The 25,868-nt window shown below is 38.6% G+C and overlaps 1 protein-coding gene across 1 annotated transcript in view; it reads left to right on the forward strand.

Moving 5' to 3' along the window:
• LOC140515231 (connector enhancer of kinase suppressor of ras 2-like) overlaps window positions 1-25,868 on the forward strand; it is a 570,766-nt gene that overhangs the window by 214,216 nt on the left and 330,682 nt on the right. The window contains exons 3-4 of the mRNA XM_072625828.1: window positions 8,306-8,508; window positions 13,060-13,147. Coding sequence (XP_072481929.1) covers window positions 8,306-8,508; window positions 13,060-13,147 — 291 coding nt within the window. The remainder of the gene's footprint in view (window positions 1-8,305; window positions 8,509-13,059; window positions 13,148-25,868) is intronic.

The following is a 25,868-nucleotide window of genomic DNA, read 5'->3' on the forward strand; positions in this document are numbered from 1 at the left end:
AGATCTTCATTGTTTTAAGCCTCATAATGTGGTTGTCAGAGAATTTAGACTAAGCTGTGTTTCAGCTCTACCGCTGCTTTGTTCACTTGTGCTTACATTATTAGTATTATCTTTGGTCGACGGTTTCTTTGTAGGAATCTTTTGTAAGCCAACCATCCATTTTATTTGAGTTAGTTTAGTTAATACTAGGTAATGCATCCCATAAATCTACTTAGCTGGATACAGGTAAGCCAAATACATTATAGTATGTTGAAAATGAACAAACAACCATTTTTGAGGCACTTCTCTCACCCCTTCCACCCCACCCCCTCCATGTTGTGGAACACCTTCTTCCCTCAAGATTTCCTGTACAACACACAGGACATGTAGCCATCTGACAAATGGAATCAAGTGAGTAAGGGGCCAGTATTAAGTCATATATTAAAAATTCATAAAACTTTATTTCTTTAGATAAAAAATGTAAATAGTACTAATATTTTTCCTACATCTCCACTGACTTCTATTACATACACCCCATTTAGATCTCCTGGTCTAGACCACAAAATTGAACTGAATTTTCTCACATCCCCTCCTCTCTCCTGAAGTGCCCTTGAGTCCCCTCTTCAACCTTGGGGAAAGAGTTTCAGAGAGTGGCCTTTCCACTGCTACACTACTCTATGCTGTAGTAAGAAGAATGAATCTGGAGTTCAAAAAATTTGACTTTGAATTCCAGTTTTGTTGCTTTGAACTATGCGATTATTGATGTCATTTAACCTGCCTGAACTTGTTTCTTCATCTGTCAAATGGGGATAATACCTCGAGTACTTAACTCAGAAGTCTTGTGAGACTCAAATGAAGTATTATTTGTAAAATGCTTTACAGGCTTGTAAGACTTTCCTAAATGTCAATTTGTATTTTGGAATTGTGTGAATGGAAAGTTTTTATAAATGAAAATGATCTGGGCACAAAGAGTGGCTCCCGGGGTCACCATTTCTAGATTCTCTTCACACTGGCTCCTGTTTGAGCAGACAAATGTTGGAGTAGGCTGCCCCCGTGGGTTACCAGTAACAGGGAGAGAACCTGGAGGAAGAATCAGCTTTCCCACCTGTGCTTGGGGAAAATATGGTCCCTCATGCTGAGGGGAGAGTCAAGTCAAATGTGTAACATTTCTTTCTACAGTTATTATTGTTATCAGCTCTTCTGAGTCTTCCACTCTCTAGGGCTAATGAAGACCATATACTTGTGAAAAAAAGAACTGTCAGCTGGAGCAAAGAATTGATGATCTATTTCATTTCATGAGTCAGAACATAACTTGAGACGTCTATAACTCACATCTTAATAGAAACACAGGGGATTGCCTCTCTTGGCAGTTAATATGTTTGTAAGACTTCAAAGGGGTTAAAGCAAATACATGTCTCATTTGGTAAAATATGTCCTTCCTGGCCTTGTAGCAAATTCAGTTTTGTAGGATGTGTGAAGAGTAGAAAAATATACCTGGCCTTCGTTTTGATTCAATCTGCACCCCCCAACAATTGGCTACATATAATTAGTGATGACAAATGTTCCATTAGCATTCCCATGGAGATCTTTCTTATATGAATAAAATCTTTTCTTTTTAATTTAAAGGATATTATTAGGCATATATTTTACAAAAATTACAGGGAAAGCACCTCCTGGTACCTTATTCTGAATAAATTGACTGAGTTACATGCTCTGTATTGTATTTAGTTTCTGGAAAATATTATGCTCTCTGCAGAGGATATACAAGAATAAATAATGTTATTTAAAATTTCCGGGAGGGAAAGATGCATTTCCAGTTTTGTACCCTTTAAAACGGATCAAAGAAAAACTGATATTTATATACCACTTAATCTCTTTTATAGGACTTTTGAAAAGATATTAGAAAATTCAAGAAAAATGTGCAATTATATATCTACTTTGTAATAGGATGTGAAAGGGTGAATAAAAACTTAGTTTTTCTGTGATTTACCTTAATACAGTAAACATTTTTCTTAACATTATTATTTGGTTGGACATTTCCTTTATCGAATAATAATACATTATATTTTTATCTTGAAATGCTTGCAGCCTAAGAGATAATTATTGAGTAAGAATTATTATTATTATTGAGTAAGGAGCTTTGGGCTGAAAAATGTAATGTAATGTCTGGGAACAAGCATTTGTCTCTCTCTTTTTAATCACTTGTAAATGTACCCAGACTGGAAAACAGAAAATTCCTATTTCCCTTCCAAACATATGTAGACAACATCAGGCTACCAAATGTGAGGGACCTGCCTTCATTATATAAACTCTGGAAATAAATGAAAATCTAATTACAAAATGTAAAACTATAGGAGAGACAGAAATATTGACAAAGAATTCTAGAATAAGACCAAATATTGGTAATATCACCTTGCATTTATAAAACATTTAACACTTTTTAAGGCACTTTCATCTCTATTATTTCCAAACAAAGGTTATTCATCAGATGGTGACCATCTCTACAGAGGATAAGCCAAACCAAGAGGAAGTTGGTTTAAGCTATACTCAGTAGCTAGAAACCTTTATTTTCAGTTGACTAAGATCTATCGATTATTCAGGGACTGATTAGCTGGCCTGTCCTCTCCCTACAATCCTTTCTCTGCTTGTTAACATTTATACCTTAGAGTGGTTGGGGAGAGGAAATAGAATGGAAATTCAAGTCAGTTGCTGTTTCTGCTTGTTAGCAGCTCTGGTGAAAGGTCTAGTTGAGGAAGAAAAGAGCATTATTTTGAATAAAAGTCTTACCTTTTTTTCCATTTTCCAATCATCCTCAAATTCCCATCTTCCATGAATAAGCACTCTGAAATGCCTTTATCTGATTATAAAGTCCTGCATTCCTTCTCTCCCTGTGCCTGATTCTGCCCAAGCCACTACTTCATTATCACTGTGGCCTCCAGTCCATCTATCCCTCATTACCATCCCAGGCCATCAGTCCTACTCTGACTCCATCATCTTCCTTTCCCAATACGCGTTTCTTAGTGAATAGTATCCTTCCTATTTTCCTCTCTACTTTCAAATCTCTTGACCGCTTTTCTTGCTAAACCCCAATACTAGATTGCTCCCACTGTCAGCCTACCCTACTCCTACTTGTACAACTGAACAGAACTAGGGGAAGTCACACAACTGTGCTGACTGGGTCTGCTACAAATTTATGTTGTCTAATCCCAACTGGGCCCTTAATTTAAGCAAGACAATCTCTTTATTGCTAGCTAATTGATTCTCCTACTCTCTCCAACAACTATTATAATCACTTTCTTCTCTCCTCAAACCTCCCATACCACACCTCCCCTCCCCTTTTGGCTGAAGTCATAATGGACTGAAAACAGTCAAAACCATTCATCCTCGTCTGACAAAACTTCCTCCTTATTTCACAACTCTTTGACCTCATACCCTATCATCATTTCTGCCTTTACTTCAGGTTCTAATGAAGAGGCAGCCACTCTCACTCATGCCAAATCCTCTACATGTATCCTTGATTCCATCTCCTCCAGCAAGACTGCCCCCATTAGCAGCCCTCTCTATAATCCTCAATTTTCCCCTACCTACTGATTCTTTCCCTGGTGCCTACAAACATGCCAAATTCTTCCTTATCCTTAAAAAAAACCTTCACTTGATTCCCTCCCCCATCTCTGCTAACCATCATCCTAAATATAATTTCTATTTCTCAGTCCAACTCCTTCTAAAAGCTATATATATATTTGGTGCTTTAACCTCCTCTCTCCTTATTCTCTTGTTAAATCCTCACAATCTGGCTTCCAACTTTATCACTCATCTGAACCTACTTTCTTCAAAGTTACTCTTAATTGACAAATCTGATAATCTCTTCTCAGTCCTCACCTTGCTTGTCCTATCTGCAGCATTTGACACTAGTGATTTCCTTTTTCTCTTGGAAGCTCTGTCCTCCTCTGGGTTTTCATGACACTGATGTCTCCTTATTTACCTCTGACCTGTCAGATTGATTCTTCTCATTCTTCTTTACTGATTCATCCTCTATGTCATAGTAAACTTCAGTGTTCCCTAAGTCTGCATACTGGACCCTCTTATCTTCTCCCTTTATACTGTTTCACTTGGTGATTTCATCAGCTCTCATGGATTCCATTTATTATCTCTTTCCAGATGACTCCTAGGTCTCTATATCCATCCCTATTCTTCTTTTTCCTGAGTTCTAGATTTATACCACAAAAATATTCATACTGGTCATTCTAGAAGCATCTCAGACTCAACATATCCAAAACAGAACTTATTTTCTTTCCCAACTAAACTTACTGCTCTTCCAAACTTTCCTATTCTTGTTGAGGGTTACACTGTCATCCTAGTCCCCCAGACTTGCAAACTCAGGAGCATCCTCGGTTTCTCAGTTTCACCCTTCTTATACAATCAATCACTGATCTTATCATTTCTCTCTTCCCAACCTCTCCGGTGGGTATCCCTTCTTCACCCTCGTTCAGGTTCTCATCACCTCTCATCTGGACTATTGCAGTAGGCTCCTATTTCATCCCCCTTTGTTGTTGTTCAATCATCTCTGTGACCCTATTGGGGGTTTTCTTGGCACAAACACTGGGATGATTTGCCATGTTCTTTTCCAGCTCATTTTACAGATGAGGAAACTGAGGCAAATGGAGCCAAATGATTTGCACAGTGTCACACAGCCAGTAAATATCTGAGACCAGAGTTAAACTCAAATTTTCTTGGCTTCAGATTCAGTGCTCTAGTCACTATGCCAGCTAGCTGCCCTATTTCAGCTCCTTACCGCAAGCCTTTCTCTACTCCAATCCATATTTCACAGCAACACCAAAGTGATTTTGCTGAAGTGCAAGTTGGATCATGCCATGGCTCTACTCAGTAAATTTTAGTGACTCCCTTTGACTTCTAGGATCAGATATCAACTTCTCTGTTTGGCATTTAAAGTTCTTTACAACTTGACTCCTCTACACCATCTCGATTTTCTTGTAGCACTTAGCACAGCACCTGGTACATAGTAGGTGCTTAATAAAGGTTTTTCCTCTCCATGAACTCTGGGATCCAGTCCTAATGGTTTACTGCCCCTTCTGCACCCATATCATGTGCCTTTGCACTGGCTGTCACTCACTCTGCCCTCCTCATTCCCTCCCTCCTCACCTCCACCTCCTAGAATTCCTGGTTTCCTTGGAACTCAGCTCAAATGCCACCTTCTACATGAAACCTTTCCTGATGTTCCTTATTACCAGCATAATTCTTCCCCCAATTACTGTGCATTTTAAGTATCTGTCTATAGCCATCTCTGTCTATCTTTATATCCATACATGTTGTCCATCTTCTTAGAAATAAGATGTTGAAGGGAAGGGACTACTTCACTTTCACCTTTGTGTTCCCACATATTAGCACAATGCATTGCAACTAGTAAGTACTTGATAAATGGTTGTATACTTGTTGATTAATGGAAGATTTAATCTCTTTTAATTTACCACTTGTTGTTGCTATTGCTTAAAATAAAACTGGGTGATTACTTTAGGATTTAAATTGCTCATGTTTTTGTCTATGCTCCCTTTACAAACATATATGGTCAGTCAAACAAATTTTAACATTGATTATGTCTAAAAAATTCGTCTCATTTTGAATTCTGAGTTCTTCACCTCTCTATCAGGAGGTAGGTAACATGTTTCATCATTAGTCCTCTGGTATCCTGGTTGGTCACTATGCTGATAGAAATTCAATACAATAGTATTCTGTCACATCTATAGACCATAACTTATTGATGCATTTGCCAATTTATTGGGACCCCCTGAAATTCCCAATCTCTGCTACCTCAAAGAAAGCTATCATTTTTTTACATCCTCAGAGTTTATTTTGCTTAGAACTAATTCCTCCCTTAATCAACCCTCCCTCTAGTTTACCTTTCCTCCTTCTCTCCTTTCCCTCTTACTTCTCTGTTGAGTGAAATATATTTCTGTACTCAATTGTATATATGTGTGTGTATTCTTCCTTCTTTTGACCAATGTCAGCTGCTCCCTTCCTCCCCCTCCTCCTTATTGGTATGGATATCTCCTTACGCACCCTGATTATGTGAGATAAAGTTCCCTGACTTTTCTTTTCCTTCCCCCACCCCCAGAATATTTTTCTTCCCCTCTCTTTCCATTCTTTTCTTAAGACCATGAAGACATAATAGAATCACTCCCAGACCTCATCAATTTCTTCTTCTATGAACCCTGATGATGAAAGGGTTCATAGGTCACACATATCATCTTCCTATATTTGAACATAGTTTATCCTTTTTTTAGTTCCTTATCATTGTTCATTTCAATTTACCATTTTGTGCTTCTCTTCACTCCTGTGTTTGAACTTCCGAAATTTCTATGCACTTCTGGTCTTTTCTTGTGGAATGCTTTAAAAGTCCTCTGTTTCATTAAAGGTCCATTTTCCCCTATAGCATTATACTCACATTTGCTGATTAAGTTATTCTTGGCTATAAGGTCATATCCTTTGAGTTCTAGAATATCATATTCCATATTTCCTGCTCCTTTATAGTTGTGGCTGCTACATCACATGTGATCCTCACTGTGGTACTTGAATTCTTTCTGGCTATTTGCAGGATTTTCTCTTTGACCTGGATGCTCTGGATTTTGGTTATAATGCTCCTGGAAGTTTTCATTTTAGGGCTGCTTTCAGGGGGTGACCAGTGGATTCTCTCCACTTCCACTTTGCCCACTAGTTCTAAGCGGTCTGGGTGGTTTTCTTTTAAGATTTCTTGAAATATTATGTCTAGTATCTTTTTTTAGTCATGGCATGCAGAGTCCAATAATTCTTAAACTTTTTTCCTACATTTTTGGTTTGCCAAATCAGATTTTTTTATTGTGAGATATCTCACAATTTCTTCTATCTTTAAGTTTTTTTTACTTTGTTTTAATGTTTCTTGTTGCCTCTTTGAGCCTTCTATTCAGTCCATTCTGATTTTCAGAGAGTTAGTTGCTTGGACAAGGTTTTGAACCTCTTCTGCCAAGCTATTAATTTCTTTCCAGTTCTTTCTCCCATAGCTCTCATTTCTTTTCCATTTTTTCCCTCAAGCACTCTCATTCCATTTATAAAAACACCTTAAAACATTTTTTAAGTCTTGCTTCATCTCTTCCAGGAATTCTAGTTGAGCTTATGCCCAAGCTATGTTTTTCTCTGTGGCTTTGCTTGTAGATGGCTTGGAGTCATTCTCTTTTTCTGTGTTTGTGTCTCAAGCATTCCTGTTACCATAATAGCTCATTTTTTTCCTGGGGTTCGTTTTATGTTTGCCCACTCTCCCAACCCACTTCTTGACTTCAGACTTGACTTCAGACTGGGCTGTGCCACACTTCTGTAAGGAAGATCTGTGTTAGTCATGTTGCTACTTTCTTGGAGCATTGAATTTTGTATTATTGCAGGATCTCAGTGACAGGCAGGGACCCACAAGCTTTTTGTGTTCTCAAAGTGATTTGATCCAGAACAAAGTATGATTGCTGCTCCCCTGGTCTGAGCTCTGTAAGTTCCTGGCCTCGGTTTGAGATTTTACAAGGGTAGAAAATTTCTGGACTCAGCCACTGTCAGCCAACTGGAAAGGTCTATTGGCTCAGAGTGGTACAATTGTAGGCTCCCCTTCAGTCTGGAATTCCTCTCTTGAATGTTCCTCTGCAGGTAATGTTTTATTTCCTGGAACTGAGACCCTACTCTGGCTTGGGGTCTGAATCATAACACTGCTGCTGCTGCCTTTTGAACTTATTCTCTGTCTTTGAGTTTCATAGGCTTGGAGTAAATACTCCTGGGAAGGGTCACATCATAAGGTATTGAGATTAAGTGTTAATATTTTATTTTTTATCAGGTAATATCTTAGTAGGGATTGGCCAGAATAGGATAGGCATCCTTGAGTACTTAGCAGGATAAGAGGGAGGAAAAGAGCTTTGTTAGAGGAGATATTTATACCTGAAATCAAGGTGAAAATAAAGAAACAAAATTTGATAGTGGTAACATATCTCTTAAGTTATCATGGCTGTTTAGGGTTGAAGTTAAAATCTATCTAATTGGTTAGAGACTCAGCACAGTAACATGGAATGAGTACTGGGTTTAGAGTCAGGGAATGTGGTGAAAATCCTAGTTCTTCTATTTCTACTTGTGTAATATTGAACAAGTCACTCCCCATCTCAGGGCCTCAGTTTCCTCATCTGTAAAATAAAGATGACCTTGAAGTCCCTTTCTGCTCTAATTCTGTGATCTATGATCCTATGAATATACCAACGTGCTTAACCTTGTGTTTTTTCTCCACTCCACCCCCCTTTTTTTATTTCAGAATCATGAATTAGAAACTGAAAATCTGAGATCTCTTGCTCACAAGCTGAATGGGGCCGCCAAAAGCCTACAGGGCTTCCTAGCGGGACGAAGGAGGAGCGTCCTCGCTGGCCTTCGAACATACAGACAACTACCGAATAACTGTCTCACTGCTGTAGTTGACCTGATTGGTGTTGCCAAGAAATTACTGGCCTGGCTCGACAGGTAATTCTAAGCTTGTGATCCTTAAAGTCCTGGAGTAGTTCTAGCTGGCTGACTTTTTGTCTTTCCCAGTTTATGTTATAGTTTGGAAACGTGTCAGTTCTTTGACATTTTATAATCTCTGATGTCTTCCATTCAATTTCATTTTTGCAGTGCCTCTTCCCATTAGGCTCAGATAGCCCTAGGATGAAAGGGCAGGCTGCAGCATGGTGAATGGCATGGAAGAGACTAGGGTTTGAGCCCCAGCTCTGACATGAGCCTTTTGACCTGAGGAAAGTCATTTCCCTCATTTGTCTCGCCTCTAAAATGAGAAGAATGATCTCTAAGGCCACTTCTAACTCTCACATTCCATGATTTCATTTTAAAATTGAGATCTATAAAAGAGACATATTGAAAAAGATGTAGACTTTACCAAAAAAAAAGTTTTGTGCTCCACCAACTCATTTACTTTAGTTTTCATTTAACTGCAGTTAAATGCAGTGGTACATGTGAGAAAAGATTAGAATTATTGCTTTAAGTACCATGGGAAAAGATCCAATAAGGTAAATATCAAAAAGAGATGACCTATGATTGAACTAGAAATGTAGTCAACTTTGGATCATTCAGGAGTTGGTTCTGGTTGTGCTTTACCCAGACCTCTTATTTGTCCTTCTAAATAGGCAGATAAAGAGAGAAAATTCTTCCCATGTTACTTCCTGTGTTACATATTGGTCGTATAACAGTACTAACTTGTTAGGATTAATCTGAATTGTTCATAGAAGCCAAAATATTATAGAGTCTTTTATGCACAATGACTATCTCTGTGACTTGGACTAACCAAGATTCAGTCTGTTGTCTATTTTACTCTAACCAGGAACAGGCTTTAGAATACAGTCTCCTGAATTCTGGTTTGGGGATGATATAAAGATGTCTGTTTCTCAACCACCAAACTACATTTGACTCCAGTTAGTTCTGACTGAAAGACTACAGTCAGCTCTCAATTATGTGCACTAAGAGAATGCTAGTGTAGATAATATGCCTAGGGCTTCCCTCCTAGCTATAGCAAAGCTCCAGAGACAGAGAGATCAAAGACTGAGAGATAGAGGAGTGCCAAGCAAGATATATGTGAGAAGACTGTATGACTAGGCCATGAACTCAGACTTTTTTTCCTGCTCCTTTTCCAATCCAGTCTCCACTCCCTCCCATTTTGTAGATAAGGAAACTGAGGCCTGCTTTCTAACAGGTCACTTTTCATTTGCTTATTTTTCAATCAATTCTTGATTGACAAAAAAAAATTAATAATCACAGGAGGAGGTTACAGCTGCTACAGTTCAGAGGAAAGTTAATGGAAATTTCTGCCTTTTCTTCTTCCAATCAGTTGGCTGGCATTTTACTGGAATTGCTCAGAGGATCCTAGAATTTTATAACTGGCCGGAACCGTTAAGATGATCTAATTTAATTCTCTAATTTTACAAATGAGGAAACTGAGGCTGAGAGGTTAAGTAACTTGTCTGAAGTCATCCAAATGTCTCTTGATTCCCTGCCTTTCCTGTTATGCCAAGGGGATCAGAGAAGGTATAACCCTTGGGATCTCTGTAATATGAGAACTGAAGAAAAAAGTGACAGTGAGAGGAAAGGACCCTCAACATGTGACCTGGAATCTGTGACATGTATAATTGAGACATAAGTGGTTTAATTTTCTCGTTTTCTTCCTCTCTCACAAAGTATTACTTCCACTCACCAAATTCACCTCCTGTCATTAGCATTAACAAATATTCTTTCAGAATCAGAAGTTTGAGAAGTTCTAGGGTGTACATTAGTGGGAAGGGGGAAGGTTTGCATTCAACCTTGTTCTTTTAATAAATGCTCTTTAAGACAATCAGACATGGTCTTTATAAAATGACTGACCAGTCTTCCAAAATGTCAAATTTATATCTGTGAGTTTTTTAATTAACTCTTTAATAACTTAAAACCTTGAGCATTACAGATTTCCATAGCCATTACTTAAAGGGTCTCAGATTTCCTTACTTAATTTTCTCTTTTTGCCATTGCCACAAAGAATTCAGAAAAGAAATTCTCAATTGCCAGGTTCCTGAAGTTGTGATGTCAGTGATAGAGGTATTGTGGTCTATGTGCCTAAAATGCAAGGTGGGGTGCTTTGTATTGAGGGTGTTTGCTGGAAATCCTTCTGCTGTCTTCTGAACCTCAAAGCTCCGATCACATATAATTTTGCAAAGTTCTTCTAGGAAACTCCAGATGGAAGTTGTGCCTGTGACTCATTAGGGACACTCTTCTGAGTCACTTTCAGAGCAGATAGCAGCATGGGGTTTGAACAGTTGGGGCCTTGAGATGGTGTGTTTCAGCTGAGGTACAAATTGGAGAACTCAATCATTCATTCCCATTAACGCTCCTGGTTTAGCTTTTACCTGAGTGGCCTAGCCAAATTGCATTTCCCATATAGTAATTAGATTTCCCCTTTTCAAAATTGCCTGGTGAGGGGTGTCAATTGGTGGAGGTGCTTCTTATTTTCTCTCTGAAACTTGTTAGAATAGTGTTGCTGGGGAAAAGTGGCTTCTGTGTTTCAACCCTGAATTGGCTTCATCTCTGTGGCAGGTGAGGAAAACCCTATATGTTTAGTCTTTGAAGTGTTCTGGGAATCTGCAAGAGAAAAATGCTATTAAAATGTAAATTTTCAATTATTAGTGTTAATATTGAATTTCTCTCAAATTGAGATTCAAAGGTATTATTTGACCTGGTTCAGTCTGGCTTAATCAAATCCATGTTTTGAGGCCTAAAATTCATTTCAGCTTTATTAAAAAGGAGGCTATAGATCTGATGAGTCATCTCTGTAATAGAGGTAGTGACTATTTTGGAGAATTGGAGTTAATTCAAGAGTTTAATTCAAAAGCTCGTCATGAAAACAAAGACAAAAGTGCTGTCACATGGCCTGCTCCCAAGAGTAATCTCTTCGGGTCTTCTTTGTTTGCTTTTGTTAAATGTTCTTGGCCTTCAGAGTGAGTTATTTGGATTTTCTGATAGCAAGGTAAGAAGTCGAAGAGATTAGCTTTGCAAACACTGCAAACCTAGGTCTGCATAACAACTTCATGTTAGGACCACTTTCGGAAGACAAAGCCACTGGGCTTTGGTTTTGTTTGGTCTTTAAGAAATGTTCCCAAATGCCAGTCTTGGAATTTCAAATTCATTTTCAGCAAATTGCTTGCTACGTTCCAGGCATTGTGCTAATGCCGGGATTACAAAGAAGAACAAAGCAGTCCTGGTCCTCAATGAGCTTATTTTCTACTGGGAGGATCCAACGTCACAGGCATGTAATTAGGGTTAGAGAATGAAAAGGGCAAAAGTTTGACCCAGACAAAATGCTCTGAGACTATTGGAGGCGGTTGTGAACTGGGGGACATATTGATTAGTGTCTAAATATTATTGTTGTTGTCTAAATGTATATATGCATACATATGTATATCCCATGGAATTTACAACTACAGAATTCAAGAAAATAATTTCTAGAAAAGAAATCTATCTAATTCGTCATTACAAAGTTTGGCAATTGAAGATCGTTTAGTTGAATGTGATCAAAAACTTAAAAATCTTGTATGTTTAATAGTAAGGTCTTGGGGCCTCACTTCAAATCATGTCATAGTCCTTGTGACCTTGTCTCAGTGGTTTACTGGCCATTGATCCAGAGTTCCTAATGGCCTAGCTGGGCTAAAGGGGAGTGGGGATGGTGTAGGTGGCAAGGAAGGGGAAGGAAAGGTCAAGAGAATTGTGCTCACATGTTTCATGCCTGGAAGGAGCCATAGGAAAGTATCTTGTGCTTTTTGGCAGCTAGTGTTGCCACATGGAGGTTTTATAAACTTAATTTTAAGAAGTGTTTTGAAATGTTGCCCCAAACCACATGTACTTCCAGAGTTGGCCTCCAAAAAATGAGCCTTCGATCAATGAATTCCCCCCTCCCCATCACCCCCAAGGGCTGGCAGCATTACAACCTGCAAAGCTTGGATCAGAGGCTGAAATGGCTCTTTCTTGCTAACTCTTGAACTAAAATTGCATTTTTCCTGTTAAAATAAATATGGATTTGGCACTATGTTGCTTATTAATTTATATTTACATAGGGTACTCTGAAAACACCCCTCTTACTGTTGGGAATTCCTGAGTGATGGAGTGGTCTTTATCAAAGGCACAGTGGTTTTGTTACCTCATCCAAAATCCTGTGGGTGTTCGTGGCTCCTGTCACGCTAGACCCATAGAGTACTTTCCAGAGCCATGTTATGGGACAAATCTTGTTGAAGCTGTGGAGAATATCTCCATGACCAACATGAATATAAACTTCCTCCTAGAGAAAACACAGCTGTTACTCTTTGACATGGAAGTCTGAGATTTAGAGTTTAACAGAGTCTTTTTTTGGAGGATGCTCTAATGACTATAGTGACTGCACATTATCACTGTTTTAGTTTTCCCAGAGGATTAATTAGCCTGTTATTGGCATTAGGTATAAATGGCAAGAGATAATGCTCAGTGAAACCCAGATTGATAGGGTCTTCTATTATCTTTCTCTGGCAGGCTTCCATTTGTCACTGTGACAGAATACAGGATCCTGAAAAACAAAATTGTTCAACTTTGCCTGCAGTTAACGACTATCGTGCAACAGGTAAGTGCTGGTTTAGCAGATACTATGCATGAGTTATTCTTATTACCCTACATAACCAGTCGGGTACTAAAGCTTATTTATTGTTCCTTTACAGTGTTTCTCATACCTATGCTTCCTTTTCTATTTGTACCAATGTCACCTTAGTTCTGGCCTTATTACCTTTCACCTGGACTACTGCAGTGTTGTTGATGTTCAGTAGTTTTTCACTTGTATTTGACTCTTCATGACCCCGTATGGGGTTGTCTTGGCAAAGATACTGCAGTGGTTTGCCATTTCCTTCTTCAGTGGATCCAGGCAACAGAGGTTGAATGATTTTGTCCAGGGTCACAAGCTAGTAAGTGTCTGAAGTTGGCTTTGAGCTCAGGTCTTCCTGGCTCCAGGCCCAATACTCTGTCCACTGCAGCGCCACCTATTTGTCAGACTATTGCGGTAGCCCCTTTGTTTCAGTTTTTCAGTAGCCCCTATTTCCAACTTCTTCTCCCCCAAATAATCCTTCATATTCCTACCAGTTTAAAACACTGATTTATGCTGAACTATGTATTTTACACCTCTGCTTCCAGAACATTTCACTCTCATCACAGTTATTATATCTGATATGCTACTTCTTATATAAGAAAAAAAATCTGATGCCAGTTGTGGGAATGCTGCTGCTTCTCTCAAAAACTAGATGGGCCTCTTTTTGGATCCATGAATGATTTGATAACTATATGTATCATTATTTCTTTTTTTGATTCATAGTTTATTTTTAACATTCCTTTCTTTTTAAATTTTGAATTCAAGATTCTCTCCTTTTCTCTCACTTATCCTTCACCTCCCAACTCTCCTTCACCCACTGAGGAGGTAAACTATATGATATCAATTATATATGTGAAATTATGCAAGACGTTTTCATATTAGCCATATCACAAAAAAGCAAGAAAATTATACTTCAATTTGTGCTCAGAGTCAATTAGTTCTCTCTCTGGAGGTGAATAACATTTTCCTCATCATGAATCCTTTCGAATTGTCTTGGATCACTCTATTGATCAGTAGCCAAATCTTTCACAACTAATCATCATTACAACATTGCTGTTACTGTGCACAGTGATCTCCTAGTTCTCACTTCACTTTGCATCAGTTCATATAGTATTTGCCATGTTTTTCTCCCCTGAAACCACCTACCTCATCATTTCTTATAGCACAATAGTAATCCATCATAATCATATGACCCAACTTGTTCAGCCATCCCCAACCAATGAGCATCCTTTCAATTTTCAATTCTTTGTCATCATGAAAAAGTGCTACTAGAAATATTTTTGTAAATATAGGTCCTTTTCCTGTCTCTTTGACCCCTTTGGGGTATAGAGCTAGTAGTGATTTTGCACAGTTTTATAGCCCTTTGTAGTACAAGATTGTATTTTAGAACGGTTGGACCAGTTCACAACTCTACCAATAATTCATTACTGTACCTAATTTCCCTTTTCAGCATCCTTTTCAGCATTTGTTATTTCTGATAGGTATGATGTGGTACATCAGGCTTGTTTTAATTATCTTTTTTTTAAATCAGTAGTGATTTAGAGCATTTTTTCATATGACTATAGATAGCTTTGATTTCTTCTGAAAATTACCTGTTCATATCCCCTGACTATCAATTGGGGAATGGCCCTCATTTTTATAACTTTGACTCAGTTCTCTATATATTTGAGAAATGAGGCCCTTATCAGAGAAATCTGCTATAAATTTTTTTATATTACTTCATTGGTTTAGTACCTTTTATCAAAATGTAGTTTACCTGATTATCTATTTTAATTAAGTCCATTTTTGCTTCTGATTTGTTGAGATCATGATTGCCACCCCTGCCTTTTTTACTTTAGCTGAAGCATAATAGATTCTGCTCCTGCCCTTTATTTTAATTCTCTGTTTGTCTTTCTGTTTTAAGGATGTCTCTTGTAAACAACATATTGTTGAAATTCAATTTCCAGTCCGTTCTGATATATGCATCCATTTTGTGGGTGAACTCATCCCTTTCACATTCACAGTTATGATTACTTTTCCCTCCATCTGTTTATCCTCATCCCTCTCCTTCTTCTTCTCTTTCTCTCTCTCTCTCTCTCTCTCTCTCTCTCTCTCTCTCTCTCTCTCTCTCTCTCTCTCTCTCTCTCTCTCCCCCCCCCCCCTCCCCACTGTGTCTCCCTCAAAAGTCTGTGTGGCATCTGATCAGTGCCTCTTTCTGTCTTCCCTTTTGTTATTCCCTCCTCCATATACTTTATCCTCTTCCCCATCTATTTCCTTATTGGGTGGATATACCCAACTGAGTGTTAATATACATTCTTCTCTCTTTGAGCCAATGGATAATGAAGTTCACTTTCTGAGCAGTCATCCAACCCCTTTCTGTCTCTGAGCTGAGAGCTCCTGAAGCTGCTGCTGCCGTTGCAACTGCCTCTAAGGCCCACCGCTGGTGCTCTTGCCAAATCCTGGGCCTGTTCCCACCCTGGTGTTACAGACCTCTCCTTTGGACTGCCTAAATTTTCTTAGGCTGAATAAATGTCTCCCTCTAACCTTTTGTTGGCTCTGTCACTCTACAATTTTATTTGAGGTGTTATTTTCAAGTTGTTTCGAGGAAAACGTTGGGAGAAATCAGGTGGGTCTTGGTCTGTACTCTGTCATCTTCTACAATAACCCTCATATTTCTTTAGTATCACTCTTCCATCTAGCACAGTGCTAGGTACCCATGAGATGAAAAAAGAATGGAAGTTTCAAGGAGTTAGGGGTGAGAAACTGTGGTAGACAGGAGCCTCTTATTTGTATAAATCCCTACGGACACTTGTCAGTCCTGGTTAGCCCTCTACCCATTACCCACATTCTTTTCTTTCCCAAGTCCCAGTGCTTGATCTGATCATGATACTCTTCTGCTTGAAAAACTTGCCTGCTTTCCTTCCCCTGTCCACCAGTCCCCATTCATTGCCTTCATCTGGGATTGGTTCCCTCCCCCATTCCCAAGCAGATGAGAACACAGCCTCACATCTCCTCCCTCCTCCTAGTCCTGCAGGAACATGGGGTCCTTTTGTAGCTTTCAAAGGGAATTTTCTGAATGGAGCTAAAAACGCTCTTTCTATGTTCCCAACACCTTACCTTTTTTCCCTTACCCTGTAGGGAAAGATAAAAGTGCACGTAGGTGCCAGTGGTGGCATTTGGGACACACAAAGAACTAAACTGATATGATTCATTTCTATTTTCTGAGGAAGGCACAAGTTCACTGAGGTGCAGAGAAGTAAGGACCTCTGGCTGGGAGGTGAGAAAATCAAACAAGAGATGGGGTTGCTGACAACAAGACTGGAGTCATAGCCGTGGGCGTTTACTCTTCCTTTCTCCTTTGCCTCTGTGAAACCCTTCTTTGGCCTAGTACTGAGGGGAGGTAGGGAGTGAGACTGGAGTTGGAGAAGGAGGGAGTCATCAGAGGCGGCAGCAGCAGGACCTGTAGTGTCAAATGGAAGGAAGAAGTCTACTCAATTGGGTCTAATAGAGGGCTATGACTATTTGTGGGATGCGCTTATGTTATTTAGAGATTACCTGTATATCATTTTTACTTACTTAACCCATCTCCTTCTTCTTTGATTTTTTTCATTTGAACACAACTGTAGGGAAGAAATTATGTAAGCATTATGGTCCTGATCCATCACCCTCATTGATCTTAGAAATTCTCATCCCAATTTACCAGCAATCGCTGATTGCCCCAGAGTTATACAGCAGTCAGTGGCAAAGTTAATTGAAATCTCTATTTGGTAACATTTCTGTTAGCTGGCAACACTTAAAAAGAAGACAGTTTTAAGTGAGTCTGCTGGTGGCATTAGTACGTTTGAAAATTGGCTCCCTCTTGCTCTTACAAGGTTTTTGAATGGGTGGTCTTTGTGTTTAGGTTATCCTTCTTTTCTGAGTTTCAGGTTTGGGGCTCTGTCATCTTTAGTAAAGATGGGGAATACCTCTTTTTCTTGCCACAAAATTTGCAGTGAACTTAGCAAGCAACAATTTTGTGACCGTTGCCCAGGGAAAGGAGGAAGGAGATAGAGATAAGGAAAAAAGGAGATGAGGGGATTTAAATGAATAGTGGATTGAAGAGTGAGGGATGACTAGCTCTTTCCACTCCAGCTACTTCTTTAAGTTAACTCATTGTCTGCCCCAGCAAGGACAAACACATTAGAAGACTCCTTGCTGGCCAGGTAATTGCTTTTGGTATTTTAGGACAGGAGGAAAAAAATGGGGAAGGAAGAGAGTTATACGGGGAAAACATTTTTCATAACTTTCTTCTCAAGGAGTACAAAAGTGTGTGTGTGTGTGTGTGTGTGTGTGTGTGTGTGTGTGTGTGTGTGTTTTGTGGGGGAAGGTAAGTAAAAACAACATACTTTTTCAAGGAATTCATAATATAGACTATAAAATTGCATTGGTCATTTGGTCATAGGAGATAAAATCTATTCCCCAAGAAGTTATCTTTTATGTCTTCAAAACTGTTCTCATTACCACTGGAATCATTACTCTGATCGCTTTAGTTAACTGTTTGAAGGAATTGGCCCCAACTCCCTTTCTTGGTTTACCCATCTATGATAAACCCAATCAGAAGCTTTCTCTTGGTCACCCTTTTACCTCAGTCTATAGACATCAGCCTTCTGGGCCATCCATACTGCTTAGGTCTCAGAGCAAGTGTACCCCACCTTATAACACTGTATCAGCTCATACCAAGTGTTGAACTGTAGCATACTAACCAGGCACCATATAGGCATGTAGAGGAAACTGAAGACATGCAACCCCTGATATGGAGGGACCTGCAATGTATCATACCATACTTTTTCCTCCTCAACATTTTTCTGGACCACTGTTTCAAGACACTTATGCCTCTTTGGTTTTACCATTCATCTGTGTGATCTAAGCCTGCAATAAAATGGTTTTTCTGTCTAAAGTTTTTTAAGGCATTCAAATAAATGGCCTAAAGTGCTGCTAGTCAAACTGACTTGACTGAATACTTTTTAGGCACCTGGGGGGAGGAAGTCGAATAAAATTAAGAGAGATGAAAACAATTTGACCCCAAAGTGCGAACAAAATTATTTTTGTGTTCCATGTTTTTGGCCTCATGAGGATGCCTTTCTGTTATCTTCCACTTATGCTCTTTTGTAGCAAGGCTGTACTTTTTAATGGAAAACCTCTCAGTGTCATCAATCTCAACTTCATTTAGTTGGACAAATAATTCATCAGAAAATACAAATGAAAATACATCACTGTTTCTTCCATTAAAGACTTTGGTCTTTGTGAATGAGTTATATATTAACTTTTCAACCCAGTTTTAGTGTCTAGACTTGTGATTTTACATGTGTAGGAAATGTCTGAGTGCAAACTCTTCCAGACTGGCAACTTCTTTGTTACTTAGTCTGTAATAGTTGCCAGAAACATTAGAAGGTTAAGAGGTATTAGGATCTCAGTTTTGCAAATGAGAAAATTGAGGCTTATAGACTTGTTTAAGGTCACTGAGCTAAGAAACTTGCAGGTCCAGGACTCCCAGCCATATCTTCTGACTCCAAATCACTAGGCTTTCCAGTATCTCACAGGACACAGACCATCATTCTTGAAAATTCATTCATTCTACTGAAAAAAAGAATAATTTGGGGGTTTTGTAGTTACATGAGATTTCTTTGTGCTTTGAAAGCTGAAATATTTGCGGACTCAGAATGAGACTCAGGGGAATGGATTTACTGTGCACAAATTAAAGAAATCTCTGAAATGATTCACTGCTTATTATTCCTGTCATATTTGGAGCCCTAATGTTCAAAGTGATATGGACACCAAGCCACTTGACTGTGGGGTATTCTCAGAGAACACAATGGGTAGCTTCATTTTTCGCATTTGGTGGTGTCATCCAACCACTAACTTGAACAAAGGGTAATTATTAATGGCTTGATATAGTCCAAGATTGACCCCATTAGCACCCTAGAACATGTGTCCTCACCCCATCATTGATGGCTAGCAGCTCAGTGACTCTGGCAAGAAAGATGGTAGAGATAGTGATAAGGGACTGGACATGGATGAAAATCAAGTCTCTATCATTCCTGATTCCATGCATATCTCTTTGTGTAGCATCTTAAACCAGAGAGATTATGTAGCTTATAGGAGATCTAAAGGTATTCTATATTGTACCAGCAGGTAAGCCAGTATAAAGCTCCTAGCCTGCTAAGCAACACAGGGGGTGAGAACTAAGCCCAGGATGAACTCTTCCTATTCACAGGAGAGAAGGTCATGCCACATTCCAAAAAGTTCAGGCACATCTATACGTCATGTACAGACACCATAAGATGGAAAACAGGTACTGTATTCAACAGGAGACAGGGGCTGCAACAATTTTCTTGAATCATCTACAAAATCATCACTTGGTCCTTCTCTGCTGTCAAATGCATAGCACTATTAGTTTGCCAGACATACAAAGCCACGTGGAAGACCAAGACCTCACAGAAAATAGGATTTTAGATCTACAGACAGGAGAGAACTCAAAGCTCAGCTAGTCCAATCTTCTCTTTTCACAGATGGTGTGTGCCTTATGTGCAACCAAGATAGGATAGCTGTGGGAGCTAGGCTGAGCAGCACAAACCATCACTGGTATGCAGGGAAGGAGAGGGTCCTGATGCTTTGTGAGGTATGCCCGTTGGGTTGGCTGAGCAAGCTGTGAGCCTCATGGGAGCCTAATCTTTGGATGAACACTTTTCTCTAGTGTTCCTGAAATGTGTTTGATGCTTTCTGTGTTAATCAGATCTGTTTAGCCTCCCTTCCTTCTTCTACCTCTCCAACCATTAAAATATAGGGTAGCCTTTTCAGTCAGGAGATACACTAGAGGACATGTCATGTGCCTAGCAATGTCTGTTACTTACATCAAAATAGTAGTTCTGATTTTTCTCTAAAACTCTTGAATTTATTTAGAAGCATTAAATTTGCATCCCAATGAATTCCACTAAATAAATAAAATATGAGATGGGTGGTGGTTTTTCAGGCTGCTTCGTGGCAGCTCCAGAAAGTCACCTGCAGGAAACGTTCCAGAGGATATTGCTCTATACATCACATACTTGCAGGGAGGGAAGAGCTAAGTGCACCTGGCTTCTGCTAACACTTGTGCTCTGCGATTTATTGTGTTTTCAAGTCACCTCTGGGAGCAAATGGAAAGAGAGAGAGAGGTGGGAGAGAAAGACTCACTACTATTTCATTATAAGCCTTCTTCAGGGCTCATCATTTTAATCTTGGTGTAGTAAATACTGTGCCCTCCCTTAATGTATCGCATTCCATTCAGCTGTTAACTTTACATCTAGTTCTTCAATTAAAATAATCACACTTAATATGTCCTTTGTTACATTGAGGGGAAACTATCAAGATTCAAAGTGTCTTTTAAGTCATTGTTTCTGCTTGTAGGTTTTCTCAGGATGACTTAGGTGGCAAAAGGAACATTGACTTTTCCTCCTCCTTTCCAATCGCTTAAACAATTCCCTTTTGTTTTTAATAAAGGAGTTTTCTATGTTGAATTTAAATGAAAGAACAAGTACCTGTGTATTCTTGAATCCAGTTTTTAGGGAATATGAAAATAAAGGTTCCTAAGAGTTCCTAATGTCATGTTTTCAGGAAATATGGGAACTGAAAAAGTTTAGTGTTTTAAATCAGAAGATTGAATCTTTTGGAGCAAGAGTTTATTCCTGAAGCACTTGTAGGTATTAGATTTGAACATTTCTTTGGGGGAGGGGAACTGAAAAATCAAATTTGTACCAGAATATGTGGGTAAGTAGTAGATGTGTTAGAAGATTAGAGGAGGGCTCCCTAAATTATATAAAAGGACAGCTGCCCACAAAATCTCAAGGGAAACTGAGCAAGCTAAAGAATAATGAGGTAGCACATACCAACAGACCTCTCATAAGAGTTTGAAGGTGGATCGTACTTTAGAACCAATCGAGGGATAAACACCTTGGAAGCACTTTCATTTGATGCTGAGATTCCTTAGGAAACTTTTGAAACTATTGGAGTTACTACTCAATATAGGTAGATGAGAAAAAAGTATAGCAACTCAGAGTTTACACAGCAATATATAAGTATATTCCTATCTAGCTATGTTCATACATTTACACACACACACACACACACACACACACACACACACACACACACACACGGTGTCTCCAAAAGTCTTAATGCATCATTAAGTCCTGGACGCTTTGAGGAAGAAGGGTATTAGACAGAAGACACATAGTTTTCTGCAGCTATTGGAGAGTAATGAGGGTGCGGTTAAGGTCAAGAGTAGTATGGCATCTAAATGGGAAAGTCTTCTCCTAGCAGATGCCACTGTTGACAGTGATACTCTTTAATCCGTAGCTTCTACTGAAACAATTGTAGTGAATGGGAGATGTAACTTGTTTGAAACAGCACAGTTAAACTTTTATTTCCAGGACTCCTGGGTGCTCTCCTGACCAACTACTGGTCACATCCTGTGTTTTGATGGCCTTCCGGGTTATGTTCCTTTGGACTGGGCTGGTTATGAGTAAATAGTGTCTCTATCAATCCATTTCTACCAATGATATGCTACTAATTTCTAGATAATTTCTTAATCATTTCACATTTTGACTTTCTTGGGAAAGGGCCAGCCAGAGGGAAGATTATCAACTGGGAGACCAGTTCGTTGTTTGAAACCCTCTGTCCTTCTGTGAAGTCGATGTTAGTTGGATTCTTGCTCATCCTCTAGGTTGCATATGCAAATGGAAGGCAAGGTTTTTGGAAACTGCTTTAACCCAAAAGAGTGACTCAAATATGAAGATTATATATGGTCTACATTGTAGATATGGTAGCTCTTTGGGGCACGTGAGACCTTTTGGCATCTTTCAAGATGTACTATGTAGGTTGCTACATTTATCCATATTATGTTTAGCCTTAGGGCTTTACATGACCTTCTTTTATATGCCACCGCCTACTTCAGCATTGTAAGAATTTAATTGGTCTGATGATTTTAGGTCAGGACCTCTATCACTTTGGAATTTTTATACCCTATACTTACATATTGCCTGTTACAAGGTAGGTACTTAATAAATGCTTACTTGCTTGGTTGATTAGAGGAAAAATGTATCTCACTTTATAGAATGGATGTACTCCTGAAAAGTTGACCCTTAAGTGAATTTCTGTAAAATAAAATCATATTTTTTTATTTATTTCCATCTGAAAGGGATGGTGGCTTGCTATGAAAAAAAACTTTGAGTGCAAAGATGTAATAAAAATGATATTTAATAATGTAGCAAATCATCTTGGAGCACATATATAGATTTTTACATGTCTCTCTGCTAGACCTCCATTATACAACCATTTATTAAGTACCTACTATGTTCATTATACTGTCTATAAGTGAAAAATTATATTTTTTGAATAGCAAAGCACTCAAAACAATGAACAAAATATACTTTGTCAAAGTGCCTATTTTTTCTAAGAAATTGGGTTTCCAAATAGTAAGGAAGAGAAGGGGCTATGTTCTATGTATGACTCAGCCCTTTAAATTCAGTCTATTGTTTTCTCGCCTATACTAAGACACATATTCCTTTTACACTTTAAGCTTTTAGCTCTTCTGTCTAAAGGTTTTTTTTTTTAAGGTGATATCTGTTAATTGTCTATAAGTAGCTTTATTTGGTCTGTTCAAGGGTTTAATATCCTTGGCAAGTTCTTTATGTTACCTTTTGCACAGGGAGGTAACAGATGCTTGTAGAAGGACCATTAGCATGTTTTATTATTTCCACCAATGGAAATTGACATTTGGTGTGTCTCTGTTAAGAAAGATACACCTTACTTCATTCAGTGTGAAAAATTTCTTCCATGTCTTCCTTGGATTTTCATAATGTCTTCAGCCATGAAATCCAGGGAATGACAAAAATTTAGAATAGACCTTTAGACCACTTTGCAAATGCCTTTGCAAGAACTGGTGGTGGCCAAGAGAAGGGTCATATATTCAGACATCAGCTCTACCAAGAAATTTATTAAAAGTCTAACTGTGACATGTTTGTGTAATGTTCTGAAGCTTGTCATCAAGAAGATACATGTTGTCCCTATCTACTCTGGAATCTTAATACTCTGGAACTTAGAAATACATTTATAAAATCATCATAAATTTCCCAGAGAACAGCAACTCAGTAAGCAATTGCTCTATTAATCAAAGACTTATTTGGAATTATAAGATGACAGTCTCTTTTTAACTGCCAATAGAATTCTCAAAGGTAACCTCCTTGGACAGAGAATTCCGTGGAGACCATTTGAAATGGACATTTGTCACAGAAATTTTGCCACATAGCAGCATTATAAGGTGGTAGTGGGCAATTATTTTGTAAAATTGTACACATTTAAGCTTTGTTTGACAGCAATAAGATGTCTTCTTAAATATAATGTTGTAAGTAACTGATGTTTTCAGTATTTAGGCACATCATGAAATATCCTGGTGTAGTAGACTTATGTATAAAATTCAAGACTCTAGATGCCAGTCCCTATGCTTAGGTTTCTAAACTTTTGGAACTAAAGACTTTGATCTAGAGTAGTTGCTAGTGTCTTTTCACTGGGTGAAAACTATCGGGTGCATTTTGGATTTATCAATTCTCTGATTTCAATGAGATCAAGTGCCACTTGGAGGCATAAATGTCCAACTCCAGCATGTACCTGGCTACCTATCTGTACTAATTAGGGATGGCTCTATGTGTACGTATATTCAATAGTGCCATCTGAGGGGCACCAGAATGCTCCCTGTCTTGGCAAATTTTTAGAGCTTAGAAAAGAAGGGACACACGAACGAACATGTTTAAATTTAGATTTGTAATCTCAGATTCTGGAGATCTTAGGAAATTGGGTGTGAGGGCCCAATTTTGAAAATGGGGTTGCCATTTAATATTTCAACGGACTAACCCCACTTCCTCTTCCGTAGCACCCCCTCTTTTGGACTCTCCAATCCTCACTCACTGCAATCATATGTCTTTTCCACTTCCAATCTGGCAAAAATTTTTAATCCAGCCAGAAAAACCTCCAGAGAGCCATTTCCTGTAGGTATCAATCTGTCTGTCACTGTGATCCATGTGGAGGTTAGAATCGTTTTTCACTTTATAAGACCTAGCTCACAGAGGAAACAGCAATAATTAAGTGCTAAAGGAGAACCGTGGGAGATGTGGGGCTAAAAGAGAAGCAGAGTGGAACTCATTTAACAAAGTAAGGGGACGAATGGCCAGTGGAGGGCTTAGTGACAGCCATTCCAAAAATAGCCACAGAAGCACAGTAACTAGCCAAACAAGAAAGGCCTTGCAGAGACCTAGCTAGAGGATGCCAAGTCCCCTTAAGAAGGACAAGAGGTAATGAAAGACTGATCAAGATATTCAGTTTTCCATCTCTCAGTCGTACTAGACCCAGAGGAAGAGACTGGGAATGCCCTGAGAATTTAGAGAGCTTGAGAGAAAATGCCAGTTGCAACACAAGAACCACCACCTTTTCTATCACCTCTGCTGAGTAGTCAGCCTTCTGTCAGGGAGCCTTCTATAGAAAAACTGCATGACCAATACAAAATACATCTTTGCTTCTCAGGAAACACCCTAGTGAGGGGCCAGGTTTTAGGCCTTGCTTGAGCAATAATTTCCAGTTTTAAATCATTACTGCCCAATTAACATTGTCCATTTTTAGTCTCCTTACTTAAGGAGAGCAGCACAAGTAATCCTAAGCAAAAGTTAAATTGAGTCATTTTCTTTGACTTTGACATGCATTCTATTGTGTTCTTCCCAAAAGTTTACTTGCCTCTGAATATGTGTGTGTATTATATATATGTATATATATATATATATATATATATATATATATATATATACATATATATGATACACACATACATATATATATACACATATATATTGCTGAGGCTGATATTGACATTAATGTACATTTCCTGATCTTACATGAAGATATCAGAAATATGACTTGAAAATATAGAGAGAGTAGGCCAAAACTGACCCAGATTAAAAACTTGATCTGATTATCCCATGTGGTAGCCAATCTGTGTGTGGGTAAGTGAATGCTGACAGGTTTTCTCATTTTCATTTGTAAGAGCTCTGGTGAATAAAAAGGTGTTGATGCCTGGCACTGGCCCAAACCTTACAAAGTTGACTCTGTTTTTTATCCCTCAAATCCCCTTGGGCCCCTATAATGTGTTCACATACCTGCATGAATATAAACACTACTGAGAATGCCACTGGTAGGTTTCCACTATCTAGATCTAACATGCTGGGCAAATTCCCCAAAATGACAGCATAGGACTAACCCATGTGATATCACTAAAGAATGGGGCTGAAGTCAGAACCTAGTTGTTAACGACCCTCTTCTTTCCTAACAAAATTGTGTTTTTGTGAGCTAATAATCAAAGTTCTAGCTAGTTTGTATAGACTACGGTACAAAGTATTTTTTTCATTTTAATTTATTTTTAATTTTTATTGCTATCTTGTTTTTGCATCACCTTCATGTACAAACCTATCCTTCCCCCCCACCTTCCCAGAAAGTTATCTCCTGTAAAAAAATACAATTAAAAGAGAGGAAAAACACTTAATAAAATTAACCAGCATATCAGCTGAGTCTGAAAGATATGATATACAATGTTCTATACTCATAGTCTTCAAACTCTGCAAAGAAGGAAGGAAAGTATTTTTTCATTCCTTCTTTAAGCTTGGTCACTGTA

The sequence above is a fragment of the Notamacropus eugenii genome, chromosome X (genome assembly GCF_028372415.1).
Source record: "Notamacropus eugenii isolate mMacEug1 chromosome X, mMacEug1.pri_v2, whole genome shotgun sequence".
In the NCBI taxonomy this organism is placed as follows: Eukaryota; Metazoa; Chordata; class Mammalia; order Diprotodontia; family Macropodidae; genus Notamacropus; species Notamacropus eugenii.